A 15,793-nucleotide genomic window follows, 5' to 3' on the forward strand; every position below is an offset into this window, starting at 1 on the left:
ATAAATGGGATATTTTGGTGATAGCTTACTCTGAAATATCTACTTCCAATTCAAGCTCTTCCTATATTCCATATGTTTTCATTGGCTTATTACATTTTTGGACAAAAAACCCATTTCCTCTTTTAGTTGTTCTTCTGAATCAATCTTTCCCAGATATGCTAGAAATTTAAGCCCATGGAAAGATGTCCTTTTCTAGATAATGTCAGTATATTGGAGGGCAGAGGAAGGAGAGCGTTCATTGGAATTTACTTTTCTCTTGAATGCTGTGTATGCCTGTATGAGGTGCCATCTTCAACTTACTAAGAGCTTCGGACAGTATTTTAGAACCTGAATAGAGAATTTACTCCATTTGCTTAGTATATAACAACCCCATCTGTTATAGTGAGGATCCCATTTGATAAATTTTGATAAAGTTTCCCACTGGTAGTTTTCTGTATATAAATCTTGCTGCAATAAACTGATGAAACATTCCTAGGTGCCTGGCTGTTATTTTTTATTTTTCTTATTGCTATTGTCCTGTTCCACTGAATAAACCAATGTTCTCTGTGATTTCTTCTCCTTACCCACAACATACAGGCAAGTAGAATAACAGCCATACTGATATGCCGGATCCATCCAATTGGTTTTAGAAGAGCCTTAATTTTCACAAATTCCAGTTCTTTTATTCTGCTCACTTTAGTATTCTACTATGGATAACTTTTTAAAATCTGATTTAATGTGTTTCATCTTAGATTAATGATATATTAAGGGAAAGTATCAAAATAAATGCATACTTACTTAAAATTAGTCTTGAGTATAAAACACATTACAATGAAGAAGCAATAGATAATGCACAATTGAACATGATATGTTGTAAGATATCAAATCATCACTATATATGATATCCTTAAAAGAAAACTACACTAGATAGAACATGGAGAAACTTATCATGTGTGTACTCCAGAAATGAGATATTGTACATCAGTGAAACAACCAGGTAAGTCATAAATATGAAAAATGACTTACAAATGTAACAATAAGAAGACTTTCTTATTCTGTAAAGGTACAGTAAACAATTGATTTTAGGGATGATGATACTGATTACCTTTGGAACACAGGATTGATGGAAAGGACTAAGATGGAATTCTTTTGTACTAGCACCCTACCTCTTAATTTGTTTGCTGATCAGTTAATGTGCTCAGTGTGTAAAAATTTATGAGCTAAATATTGTCACTATGGTCAATATTCTGTGATTTCATATAGTCAGCATAATGGTTTGAATTGAAAATCAATATTTTAGTCAGCTTTTCTGTGGATAAGTTTATGAAAATGTATATCTATTTTAATTTTTAATTCAACATTATATAATCCTCCATTTTTAAGAAAGCCATTATTTTGTATAAATGAGTGTAACCTTTCTGATTAAGTAAGGAGGAAGAGAGAATGAATAGGAATCATGTTTGGAGCAAGTGTGTTGGCATAAGCCTGTCACTCCAGCTACTGGGATGGTAGTAATAAGAGGATCACAGTTTGAGGCTAGCCTGGGCCAAAAGTTAGTTTGACCTTTTCAAAAAAAAAAAAAAGCTGAGCATGGTAGTATGCATGCATAGTCTCAATGACACAGGAGATCAGTAGTTCGATTTGGCTTGATGTTTGCCAGACAAGAGCACCTGTCTGAAAATAAAAACAAAAAACCAAATCAAAAGGATGGAGTGTGATTCATAAAGTAGGATGTTTCTTAATGCAGAGCCCTGAGTTCTATCCCAGTAAAGGAAAAGGAGTAAATAATGCTCATGAGTTGCTAGTTTGGAAGCATGAAGCAACAGATGGCACTGGTATGCTTGCTGCTCCACAAACTCTCCAAACAACGAGGAGAAGGCATGGTTCTCAAAGTTGAGACTTCAGGGAACCAGAGTCCGTTTTAGCAGAAATAATTCGAGCGTTTATTTTCCACTCAGGAGCCTTTGAGGGCACCAAACCTTCCTCATGGCATTCTTCATCTCCGCGTTCCTCAGCGTGTAGATCAGAGGGTTGAACATGGGGGCAAGGATGGTGTAGAAGAGAGCGAACACTTTGTCCTCCGAGAAAGTGACGTTGGGTCTAATGTAAATGAACAAAGCCGGTGCGAAAAACAGGACCACCACAGTGATGTGGGAGCTGCAGGTGGAAAGGGCTTTGTGGCGGCTCTCCACAGAGTAGGCCCTGATGGTGTACAGTATAAAGAAGTAAGACAACATCAGCACCACAAACGTCACCAAAGCAATCAAGCCTGAATTAGCGATGACTAAGAGACCTATCCAGTGTGTGTTCGCACAGGCTAATTTCAGCAAAGGGTACACATCACAGAAGTAGTGATCTATCTCATTGGGGCCGCAGAAGGGTAGGAAGATGGTGAGAAGAAACTGACTGGCTGAGTGCACGAATCCTCCAGCACAACAGGCGAGGATGATGGCGTGGCACCTCTGCCTGTTCATGATGACCATGTAGTGCAGGGGTTTACAGATGGCCACATAGCGGTCATAGGCCATTCCAGTGAGGATGAGGATCTCCACGCCTCCGAATAAGTGGGTAGAAAAGAGCTGTGTCATACAGTGATGATAGGATATGACCCTCCTTTCTGCCAGTAAATCAGTCATTAGTTTGGGTGTCACGGTGGAGGTGTAGCAGAGATCAGAGAGGGAGAGGTAATTGAGGAAGAAATACATGGGTTGGTCAATGAGCTGAGTGCACATGATGGAAATCATGATGAGCACATTTCCCACCCAAATCGCCAGGTAACAAAATAGAAATAACACAAAGCAGAAGACCTCGATGTTCTTGTTTTGAGAAAGTCCCAGGAGAATAAAGAAGGTGACATTATTCCTATTTCCCATGGTCCAGCCTTGAGAAGGTACTTTACAACCACCTGGAAAGACATAATTTGTGAGCATATATTTACCCGTGTTCAGTGAAAATTATGACAGTTACATATGTGTGTTGTGGGAGGTGTGTCAGTCCTGGTACTTGAACACAAGACCTAGGCACTGTCCCGGAGCTTTTGTGCTCAAAACTAGTACCCTGCTACTTGAGGCACAGAACCCCTTGCCCTTTTAGTTGTAAATTGGAGATATGAGTCTCATGGACTTTCCTGCTGGAGGCTGGTTTCTAAGCGCCATCCTTAGATCTCAGTCTCTTATGTAGCGAGGTGCCACCAGCACCAGGCAATTACATTATTTTTGAGACCTAACTGGATTTGATTTATTGAAGTATGTCAGGAATAAAAATCTCAGGAATTAAAAACTGGGGTTCAATTCATTCAGGAAATATCTTTCAGGTGGTATTTCTTATGCCTTTGTTCAAACAATAACATTTTATTTTGATGAATAATAGTAACCTTTGATGAATAATAGTAACTTATTTTGATGAATACCTATTTCAAATGTAATACAGTTTCAAACACAATAGTTTCTTGCATGTGTTATTAAGAAACAGCGGTTATATTTTCATTTTGCAAAAACATACTAATTTTCACATGATTTCACTGAATATGAACTACCAAAATTCCATTTTTGAATTAGAAAATATCAAATAAGCAAATCTACATTTTAAGATGGAAGAATCTCTTTTAAGAAGATGACTCAAACATTTTGAAATAGGTTCTGTGTGGAATTTTGTTTCTTGTTGTATTGTTGTCTTAGTGATCTAGTGAAAATTACATTGCTGACATTATAAAACAAAAAGTAACTTGTCTTGTGATCACATCAATGTACACAACACATTTTAATGAAAACCCAATAAACCTTAGAAGAAACCACCTAATACTGTGCAAGAAGAGATATTATCCAAAAATTCTGTTCTTGGAACAGACAATTTTATTTGGCAAGTCAAATTCCTTTGAATCTGTGCTGAGAGAGTGGGCATTTTTTTCCATATTTGTCTCATAATTCTTTTGGCCAAACCCATGAAATCGAGAGACTGGTAAATTCAGAGGAAAAAAAAGTATGGTTTTCAGGAAAACAAACTGAAATGGAGGCTGGCACTTTTGCATTATATAGTACTATTTGTTTATTTTATTAACAGCTAAGGTAGAGGCAAACCTATCTTTCTTTGTACAAATAAATAAATTAGAAGAATATTCCTTATTTTCAATACATAAGCTTGTAGAATTCAGAGAACAATGGAATAGGAAATTTCTGTCTAAATTCCGGAGAAGTTACTTTAGATATTATTCTTTCAATAATGGAGAAAACAAAGCAGTAACCTTGATTTTGAGCTAATACAGTCACATAGGCATATGTTCAAATATTCAGAGTTTAATGTTTGTCAAATAATCTCTCAATTTTCTTCCTTTCACCAGTAGGAAGCTTAAGTTTCAACTCAAAAAACACAAGTGCCATGAGCCTAATAATCATTCAATGAATACGATATCAAATCAACTCTGAACACATAAACTAAAACCATTATAGGAGGTGCTAACCAGATCTGATGTTGACCCCTTAGAATCACAGAGGCTGCTGAAAAGCTGACACAGAATTAAACAGTGGATGATTGACAATGCCATTATGCTAATACTAATGCACCACTAAGAAAAATAAATGAAAGTACTTGAGATGTGTACAAGTGAAAAGAAGAACATATAGTGTAATAAGCTTGTAGGGATCAGACCAGATGTAAAAACCTGAGTTTTCTGACCCCCAAACTTAAATTCATGACTATTGCCATATGTCCTATAAAAGTTTGTTTAAAAAAGAAAACTAAAGTAATGGTATAAACAGAAAATGAACCCCTTCCAATTTTGAAATTTGTTTACAACTCTGAAACCATCAGTCAAACCCAAGACAGCTTTCCCATTCCAATATTGCCTTATTTTAGCCTTCCAAACTTTAAGTGGAAAAATAAGACAATAGAATACTTTCCTCTGTAAAAACTGCAAATCAAATCAGTTCAAGACTTTTTAATAGGTAAAGCAGCTCTAGAAAATAAGAGCTGACCTGCACTGCCTACAAATTTGTGTAGGGATCAATGTATGCTTTAATCTTTCAATCTTGAATGTGGATAATACACTCGCAGTTATCGGTCATATAAGCAAGTTAAGTCATAGAAAAGAGATTTGAGTGCAATTTCTAACACCTTTACCCTTAGCATTGTGACCTGAATTTATGAGCCCTGAAATTTCTTCTTCTGCAATTGAGAATTCTCTCTGACAATTGCTCTCAAGTATGGCCTTTAGAAAATATGGACAAAAATCCAATGTATATCCTACAAAATTAAGAAGAGGGAGAGAAGGGATTGCTAGGGTAAAGATGGGTGAAAATGTTGAATGAAGTGACACTGATCAAGATATATTTTTTCATAAACTGCTTTGTTAAGTGGCAATTCCTTTAGTACAGCTACTGAATGGTACCAATAAATTTTTTTCCAAAGAGAATTCAAATTGTGTTTTTCTTAGTCAAATTTTATTGACAAACTTCCAAAGTTTGCAATAGTATGTCTCTTTTTCCAGTATATTAGGTAGCAATATTTTAAATCTGATCTTATTTTCCTAGAAAATATCATCTGCCCCTCAGCAAATATTCAGCTCTTCTTGAACTTAGTCTAAAGACATCTTAGTCTATAGAATTTACAGCAGCTTCTGTTTATTAAATTTATTTGTTTTTTTGGTCGGTCGTGGGGCTTGAACTCTGGGCTTGGGTGCTGCCCCTGTGCTCTTCAGCTCAAGGCAAGCGCTCTACTGCTTGAGCCACAGCACCACTTCCATGTAGCTTCTGTTGAAAACTTGCTTTTTGTTAATATTTTTATAAATACAAGTAAGATATTTTCAATAAAAAGTCCATATGAACAAAGGTATTGTGTGTGCAAAGAAATTATTTGCTCACGTTAAGTTCCACACCATTTTGAAGGCTTTCTTTCATAATCTTTTCTATTTCTCTTCATTGATATTACAGCCATACCTTAACTATGTAAGTTGATTTTTCCTCTCAGCTTCTGACTTTACATGTTCTTCAGCACTGTGAGTGACACTGATATCTCACTTTTTACCTTTCCCCAATTTAAAAAATAAACAGATATAAAATTCATAACATTCTAGCAACAACTGTCACCTGTCACATTATCAAATATTTGCAAGTAATGGGGAGTACAGAAAGGGTGGGAGAAAGAGTGAAGAAATGCAGCAGTGGTACTCTCAACACTCTGTTGAAATTGAACCATAAAACTTGTAAGTAGGGACAGGAAGGAAAAACTAGGAGACATGGAGGGAAGGGTTTACATCTTTAAAAAAGAAATGTATTCTCTATCTGACTTATATAGTACTGAAAACCCTCTGAATATTTCCTTGATAGTAAAAATAAAAATACATAAGAAAAAAAGAAAGGAAGCTATCTCACAGAACTGAGGCAGGAATAGTTTGTTTTCAAAACTAGCTACACCAAGGTCTGGACAGAGTCAAATTTTTTCTGACCATGTTCAGGCTCCATTGCTAAGTAAAATTTTAGGTACATATCCTCCAGCTGTATGTTTTATTTCTTCCCAAGGCATTGCATGTTTCCTAAAAGTCATGTATGCACACCCATGTAAACACTCACCTCTTAACATCCTTTTAGATCCGCATTGCCAGCGCAGTTCTACAAATGGATTATAATTTTCCAGCAAAGGAGATATCTTTGGAGCCTGTTTCTTAAATCCCATCCATTGCCGACATACTTTTGATTGGTGTATGATGCTTATGCAATTTTGAGTTTCTCTTGCCCACCTCCAGTATTCTTTGGAGAAAGTAATACTTTGAGTCCTTGGACACAGAAATGATCACCACCAACTTCCACATAGTGTTTTTATTATGTTCTCAAGGGGAAAAGCATGTGTTCGGGTGTGCTTCATTTATTTAGTGTTGCAGTCCTGAAAAGTAATCTAGGCTAAGCAAGTGCTTAAACACCTGAAGCTACAGTTCACCTCCACCTAATGGGTACAGTTTAAGGTATTTGTATTCATCAAGAATTTTCTAGGTGGGCTGGGAAGGTGGCTCAGTGGTAGAATGCTTTCTTTGCATGCATGAGGCCCTGGGTTCAATTCCTCAGTAGCACCTAAGCAGAAAAAGCCAGACATGGCGATGTGACTCAGGCGGTAGAGCACTAGCCTTGAGCTGAAGAGCTGAGGGACAGTGCTCAGGCCCAGAGTTCAGGCCCCACATCCGACAAAAAAAAAAAAAAAGAAGTTACAGATGCATAGATTTTTATTTCTGGTCATTTTATGTTCATAAAATGACTAAATGTCAATAGTGACGTTGAATAATCTTTAATTTTTTTCATAATTTTGTCATTTAAAATAAACTTTGTGTGCATCTAGGCTCCCAGCTATCATTTGTTTCTATTTTACTCCATGAATTCCACTCACAAACATCAACTTATTTTAGTAAAAGAAAAATATCAGATTTGAGCAAATTGAGAGAATTTGGGTGAGGAGCCTTGTTACTAGATATGTCTTCCTTGTAACACAAAATATGTTACTATTTTGAAACACTTAATATAAATTTCTTTTGCTATGAATAAAGCTCCTAAAATGATTGATTTACCTGTAGGTACCTTGACAGAGTAAGGTCTAACTATTTTGAGGGCCATATAAGGACCATGGGACAATATTCCTTAGTCCTGGCCCTAGAGGATGATTATTTAGATTTGCACCATAAAAGAATAAGCAAGCAACAAATAGACCAATAGTCAGATGGGATACATCAAATGAAATGTTCTGCATTGAAAACAAAATATAATTCATCCATTTCACTTCCTTTTTCTCCATCTTCCACGTTTTATACCTCTTCTTTAACTCTCCTTTCTCTCCATAGCTTAAGTTAAACCCCTATTCCCAGTACTCTTATTCTCCTAGCCTCCTAATGATACAATATAAAAACCTTAAGCCCCTACATATATAACAAGATTGGCTGTGTATGTATCATTAACAATCATTCCATATTATTTGTAAAAAGCAGGTTAGAGTTTGGTAAAGCTAAGAGATTTGCTACCTGTTAAAGTGGGGTGGGGATGGGGTGGAGAAGTAGCATGTCAACTATATCAACCTGACCCACTCTCAATTCTATGAAAATATAGAGATTAACCCGAGGGGAAGACTTTCAATCACCAAGGCCTAACACACAGAGTTTCTTCAAATCAGTAATTCCTAACTCAGAAAGAAGAGAAATAGAAAACTATTTAAAATATTGCTTCTAAACAACATCAACATGACAACAAAGAATCAGATTAATTAATTAAATTCAAAGGAACTCTAGACACTCAAAAATAGGATAATGTTCAATGAACTGAAAGAGAACATATATGAAAACAACCATCACAAACAAACAAGGAAAACAATGTGAATATAGACAAAGGAAGTGAATTCCAAGAAAATACAAATAAACATCTAAATGAGTTCAAATATTATATAACTAACCATGTAAGAGAGTTTAAAAACTCACATAAACAATTAAGTGACATAAAGTAGCAAGTGTAAAATGGGAAAATGTTGTATATAAAGAGAAATTAGAGGAAAGAATGAAAGTTAAATTCTGGATATAAAAATTGGACAACCAGGAAGACAGAATTCCAGGTGGATTTGTCGTATTAGAAGAAAATACAGAAAACCGAGTTTAAAAGCATGATAAACAAGAACAACAAAACATGATAAGCAAAAAAAGAACAACAAAAAAACCCAAATCAGAAAGTGGAACAAACATTAGAAAAGAAATCAATAAAGTGTAGAATTTTTTTAAAAAACTATATAAATAGTGAACAAGATAAAATGTTGGTTCTTTAAACAAATAAAATAATTGTTAAACCCTTAGCCAATCTAACCATTTGAGAAGTCATCCAAATAAATAAGACTAGGGATGGAAAAAGACCTTGTTACAGCCAACATTCTTGGGTAAAAGATATGCCAACCAATACACCGAGCCTCTATCTCACTCCAGTCAAGATATCCATCACCAAAAATACAAACAGCAAATGCTGGTAAAAGTACCAGAAAAGGACACTGTTTTCTTTAAAAGTACAGGAAAATAGAATTTAAATGGTTTAATATGTCACATAAGTTATATCTAGAGGCATATTTGATGAGGTTGGATAAGATAGTAAAGAAGTTGCATGAGAGGCAGGAATTCAAAATGAATTTGATTCTCTCAATGTTGAGTTTCACTTAGAATTCTAAACTATTTTCAGTCCAAGGTAATTGGTTGTCTAAGAGCTAATGTAATGTGCGTCTGGAAATGAGTTAAGTTACTCCTATAATAAAGTATAGTAAGATCTGATATTTAAATTACAAAGAAATTCTTAGGTAACTGTACATTCTTTCTAAAATAAGTCACTGACAATAAAATTGCTCAGATATGTGAGAATTACAGACATATTAAAATAATTTATTAATTTCACATCCATTGCCAGTTTTCTGTAGATGTAAGTATTATGAATATTTCACAAAGTGAAATGTAGAAAAATAACCAAGCAAGCTAAATATTAATCTCAAATTAATATAGTTTGTAGGTCTTTATTATATAACTCCATTATAATTTTTCCATTTATATGTTGTAAATATTTGAAAATGAAAATAAGTGATAATACAATTTTATTTATTTTTTATAGTAGTGTGTAATGGTATAGACTTGCTCTGACACATTCTACAAACCCAGAATGACTGTACACAATAAATACAGTCACTCTTTTCATATACATACACAAGAACACTTCTGCATACTATTTTGGGGACACATTATATGAAATAAAATAATGAATTGAGGGTCAATTTCTTTGGGAAAACATTTTTGCTATGATATTCTACAGATTTGCTCAAGGAGAAATATAAGTAGTAACTTAAAGTCCTAAGAATTTAAACATGATAGGAGCAGCTCCTGGCACTAAGACCAAGCAAGTTGCCTTTTGTGTTTTCCTTTATATTCACATGACTGTAAAAATCAAACTCAATCAAAGAATCCTACATGAAATTTTTCCAATATTCTTCTGAAAAAAATAAAACATGTAGGCCAAGGATGTCCAGGCACACAGCTAAGATTGAATCATGCTATCTATAAATATGCTAGAAATAGTTAAGAACTAGTAGTTCATGCCTGTAATCCTAGCTATTCCATGTACTGAGATCTTAAGACTATGGTTCAAAGCCAGCCTGACAGGAAAAGTCTGAAAATCTCTCCAATTACCATGAAAAAAGCCAAAAGGAAAGCTGTGAGTGAAATGGTAGATCACCAAGCTTGATTGAGAAAGTTAAGGGATAGTATTCACAGGCTCCAAATTCAACAGCACAAAAAATATAAATCAGAGAAAATAATAAATGGAATTGTAATACCTCCCTAATAAAAACTATAATTAAAAGAGATAGTTTCAGAGGCTTTTAGTAAGCTTTATTTTATTCACTTCCTGATTAGTACATGTGAATACTTTTCATTTTATATTTTGTTTTTTGCATACTACTATTATTAGCAAATGACTGTAAATGATAAAGTGATATTCTCAACATTTATAAATATCACATACATTCAAATAAAAAAGAGAAATAATGAGTGCAATTCCAAGATTGTTTGGTTTCCCATTCATTTGAATCAGAGTCATTGCCAGGAAAATTAAAAATAAGAAATATAGTACATAATTGTGTACTTCATTCAAATTGTAAAGACATAGTTCATAAGAAAAAGCATGATGTGTTATTTAAAAGTTTTGAAGGGGAGTAAGTATACAGAGGAATAGCAATATACAAGGAGGGAAGGAATTTGAAATACCTTAGATGCAGTTTTATCTTGTATTGGTCATGTTGACTCTTAGAAATGTGTGTGTGTGTGTGTGTGTGTGTGTGTGTGTGTGTGTGTGTGTGTGTCTGCACAGTGGAATTCTATGCTTCCATCAGAAAAAATGACATCACCCCATTTGTTAGTAAATGGAAAAACTTGGAAAAAATTATATTAAGTGAAGTAAGCCAGGCCCAAAGAAACATAGGTCCCATGGTTTCCCTTATTTGCAATACCTACTATATGTCTGGAAAAAGTAGAAAAGTACATATGACCAGATAAGATGAAGTTAAGCAAAATGAACCTCAAGATAGGGACATAAGTGTTTTTTTTCTATTTATTGCTATTGTTTCTAACATATAAATATAAGGTACCATGTGATTTTTTTGATGCTTTGTATGTCCCTCCCCCCATGTAATAACCCATTTTTACTGTATTTGATGTTGGTATGATTTGTGGAGGGGAAGGGAAAAAACAAAATGTTTAAATAGGGATACAGGTTGACCCATTGTAACAATGATATACAAGACATTAGGTTAAAACAAGGAGGCAAACATGCTTGATAAGAAATGTGCTCGTTATCTTGCCCATGTAATTGTAACTCCTCTGTACGGTATTCTCACAATAAAAAAAAACACTACCACCATGTTTGGAAAAAAAACACTAAGTTGAAAAACTTTATAATTAGGTGGCTGTGGGGGGGGGAGTGTAGTTGTAGAGGTGAGAGGGAAGGGATGGTAGGGGAAAAACAAAGGAGGATGCAACAATGCTTGAGAAATGTACTCATTACATTGCTCATGTAACTGTAACCCCTCTGTATAGTATTTTCACAATAAAATCTTATTAAAAAGAAATATATGTTGACTTACAAATATACATAATCTCCTTTTATTCACTGCAAAATACTTCTCCACACAAAAATAAAGGTGTATTTAGATAGGGGGATACCTTCAACTGACTTAGGCTTTTCAGAGTAAGCAACGTCAGTTTTTACGTGATCTGATATTTTGGCTCTCAACTTGATTTTCTTCAGTGGTGTAGACTACAAGGTCTCTCTCCCTCATCTGTGTCCTCTTTGGTAACCATTACTTGCCCTCTTTTATTTCCTCTATATAACTCCTCTATAACATTAGGCTTCTCTCACCAATAGATCTCTCTGAAAAACTGTGCCTTTCCATTCCTGGTTACACAATAATTTCATTTTTTAAATTGATAGACAAGTGTTAGCATCACAGCATCTCAACACAACTATATCTCAACCCTCCACTTAACAGTCTCAACAAATCTGACCCCAGATGAGTAAATCACAGCAGAATATCAACCCATTGACTTTATGATCAACCAAGAACATAGATAACAGCCTATTAGGAAGACCACAGTTTCCCAAATATTAAATTTAAAGGATTTCCAAATAGGCAAAACAACTCACAGGGAAACAGGAAAAATGGCAAGTCAAGGAAGTTTAATTCCCATAGATAATAGCCAGACAATAGAGCAGACAATCAAGGGCCTAGAAGAGAGTCCTCAAAATGCTTTAGAAAATACTACTGATAAATATGATTGATGAAAAGATGGAAAGCCTACACAAGGTAATTCATGCATGTGAGGAGACTAACCAAAGATTAGTGGAAGATTTCATGGTGTTTACAAACAGATAGCTAAATGAATTCCAGCAGAATATAAGGTAGTCCAATGAAAAAATAGTCACCCAACTAAAAGATATGAGAGAAGACACTGATATGATAAAGGACTTAAAGAAGGCCATACTAGACCTAAAATAAAATGTCAGTAAGAAGACAGAAGCCATCAACAATGACCAATTAGAAGTCAGAGAAATTAAAAAAAGTAGAAAGTTGACAGCAAAATAGATGATGTAGAAGACTCAGTCTCAGATTGAAGACAGATGCTTCTAGTAGAGAGAATGACATTGCACCATTTGTAAGGAAATGGAAACACTTGGAAAAAAATACATTAAGTGAAGCAAGCCAGGCCCAAAGAAACATAGGCTACATTGTTTCGCTCATTTGTAATAACTAGAATATCTCTAGAATAGTTCTAACAGAGGATCACAATAGCTCAAAAGCTTTGTACATATGACCATATAAAATGATGCTAAATGAAATGAATTCCAAGATATGAAAACAAGAGGTTTTATAATCTTTGTCTTGTATATAGGTTGATTTGATTTGGGGAAGGGAAGGGAATCACAGAAATGTTGAAACAAAGCATAAACCAACGCAACAGTGATACTCACTAGACACCATGTGAACTTTATAAAAAGGGAAGTTGAGGTGGGAAATGGGAGACAATGAGGGAGAAGGTAAAACTCTTCAAAAAGAAATGTACTCATATATGTATGTATATATACACACATATATATGTATGTATGTATATATATATATATATATATATATATATGGAGAGAGAGACTCAAAAGAAAACCTAATTCAGTCTGATAAATATGGAGTAAGGAGAAATGAATTTCGTGAACATCCATGGGATGCTTATCTCTGATTAACCACCCTCTCTCCTAAAAGAAAAAAAGCCAGAAATGGAGCAGTGGCAAACTTGATCAAAACAACCTAGGGATAGCGCCTAGTACCTGAGTTCAATCCCTAGGCCCAGGCATGAGCCGGCCCTGCCCCCGCCACACACACACACACACACACACACACACACACACACACACACACACACACAGAAAAAGCATGAAAAGGAATAAAAATACAACAATGCAATTATTACTGATTTCACAATTATTATAAAACGAATCTCTGACAAATTGCCAATATAGAGATAAAAATCTGTCAATGTGTTTTGGGGATTGACATTAGCTCGAAGAATCCATACAATACTTTCTTACAGTGTGGTAAGTTCTGAGACCAGCAGATGAGAATATGTCAGTTTTGGAATGCTTCTTTTTTATTTTTATTTTATTTTTTATTGTGAAAATAACATACAGAGGAGTTACAATTACATGGACAAGGTAATGAGTACATATATCAAGTGTTGTTGCCTCCTCCTTTGTTTCAGAGCATTAAGTTGTATTTCACAGAAAATAGAATTTAATGCAATAGTCTGAATAAGAACGGAAATAACTCATGCTTTTATTCCTTTTTGTTGCTCTGAATTAGCCCCTATCTTTCACATGCTAAGCATTCTTTTCACCATTGAGCTATAACCCAAAGCAGAAGGATGTGTTTTACAAGAACATTTCTTGAAATCTTCAAATCTTCCCATTTCTATCTTGGCTAAAAGGACCATTTAACATATAGATTACATCTCAATAACAGTAGGTAATTGTATTGTAGGGATTTTTTTCCCAATGGAGTAAACATAGTAGGTCATTTAGTCCATCCCCATAACAAAAATTCATGATGTTTACATGACCATTTAAGTAGTAACTGTTCTGGGAAAGTAGAACTCAAAGCATAATGATCATTCCCCCATTACATTAATTCAGAATGAGACATTTGACACCATATCTTCCGCATAGCCATTTTCATCTCCATGTTTCTCAGAGTATATATGAGAGGATTTAGCATGGGAGTTATCATTGTGTAGAACACAGAGATTTGTTTATCCTCGTTAGCACTTTCCACAGGTAGGCTATAGGTATAAATGCAAGGCACAAAAAATAGAACAACCACCATTATGTGAGAGCTACAGGTAGAGAGAGCTTTGTGCCGCCCTGCAGAGGATCTTGTCCTAAGATGACATAAAATGAGTATGTATGAAGTTAACAGCACAATAAAAATTACAACTAATACTGTCCCCGAATTGACAATCGCTAAGATGCTAACCACATGGATATCTTTGCAAACAAGTTTCAAAAGAGGCTTGATATCACACATGTAATGGTTTATCACGTTGGGACCACAGAACGGTAAATTCAGTACCATGAGCAGTAATGCAAGAGAATGCCCAAAACCAAGACCCCAGGCCATGGCGATGAGCAAGTTACACCTCTTCCGGTTCATGATCACCATGTAATGCAGTGGCTTGACAATGGCCACATAACGGTCAAAGGCCATGGCCACCAAGATGAATATTTCCACACCCGCCAACCAGTGCCCAGTGAAGAGCTGCGTCATGCAGTTGTTGTAGGAAATGTCTCTTCTGGTTGCAACCAAATCGCTGATAAGTCGGGGAGCCACAGTGGAGGTGTAGCAGAGGTCCATGAGGGAAAGATGGCAGAGAAAGTAGTACATTGGTTGCTCTATCAGATGACTGCAGGTGACAGTGAGGATGATGACAGAGTTTCCCATTATGAGTGTCAGGTAGCAGAGCAGGAACAAGAACAGAAACACTAGTTCTGTTTGCTTATTTCCAAAAAGTCCCATCAAAACAAATTCAGTAACATTATGTTTTTCCATGAAGTCAAGTTGATTCTGCCATTCACCATAGAACTCAATTCATATTAAATTATATAGAGTACAATACATTTTGATTGATTGATGTGTGTGTGTGTGTGTGTGTGTTACTTGGATTCAAACTCAGATTATCTTATTTCTAGTGTAGTGCTTTACAACTTGAGCTACATCCCCATTTCTGCTTTTGCTGAATTTTGGGGAGCTGGGGTCTAGCAAATTTTGTGCCAGGGCTGGCCTTTAATGGTGATTCACCAGGTCTTGAATTCCTGTGTAGCTAGGATTGCAGTTATAAGTCACTGGCATCTGGCTTAGAATACAATGCATCTTTAAAGTATTTTTTTGTTTTGTAGATATTTATAACTAAGAAAAACTCCACAGAACAAATTTATTACAAGATTCATATCTTAACCTTTTTACATAAAAGGCATCATTTTATTCCGAATAGTATTTAAGGAAAACATAATTTTTGAAAAAAACTTTTATAAAAACTTTTTCAGAAAAATACAATTTGACTCTCATAGAAACCTAATCGTCACTGTTCTTATATTTGTTAATTTTTTTAAAAAATAGTGAAGAGGAGGTATTAGAAAGTACATGAAATAATTGAGATATTATATATCATCTAATATATGAACATATATCTGATGGAATACATTCCCTGTTTCGATAAGCTGTTTCACATTAT

General features: G+C 35.0%; 2 protein-coding genes across 2 annotated transcripts; both read right to left on the bottom strand.

The window, feature by feature from the left end:
• Positions 1-1,922: 1,922 nt before the first annotated feature.
• On the bottom strand, positions 1,923-2,852 carry LOC138833692 (olfactory receptor 4P4-like). The gene has a single exon (XM_070031983.1). The coding sequence runs from the start codon at positions 2,850-2,852 to the stop codon at positions 1,923-1,925; it is 930 nt and encodes a 309-aa protein (XP_069888084.1).
• Positions 2,853-14,184: 11,332 nt separating this feature from the next.
• LOC138834201 (olfactory receptor 4P4-like) lies at positions 14,185-15,111 on the bottom strand. Its single transcript, XM_070032951.1, has one exon. The coding sequence runs from the start codon at positions 15,109-15,111 to the stop codon at positions 14,185-14,187; it is 927 nt and encodes a 308-aa protein (XP_069889052.1).
• Between the last annotated feature and the right edge of the window lie 682 nt (positions 15,112-15,793).

This window comes from Dipodomys merriami, unplaced genomic scaffold (genome assembly GCF_024711535.1).
Source record: "Dipodomys merriami isolate MVZ:Mamm:240054 unplaced genomic scaffold, mDipMer1.0.p SCAF_21, whole genome shotgun sequence".
NCBI lineage: Eukaryota > Metazoa > Chordata > Mammalia > Rodentia > Heteromyidae > Dipodomys > Dipodomys merriami.

Bases quoted from the DNA above. Each gene is read 5' to 3' on its own strand.
- LOC138833692 (XM_070031983.1), bottom strand. From the start codon at position 2,852: ATGGGAAATAGGAATAATGTCACCTTCTTTATTCTCCTGGGACTTTCT.
- LOC138834201 (XM_070032951.1), bottom strand. From the start codon at position 15,111: ATGGAAAAACATAATGTTACTGAATTTGTTTTGATGGGACTTTTTGGA.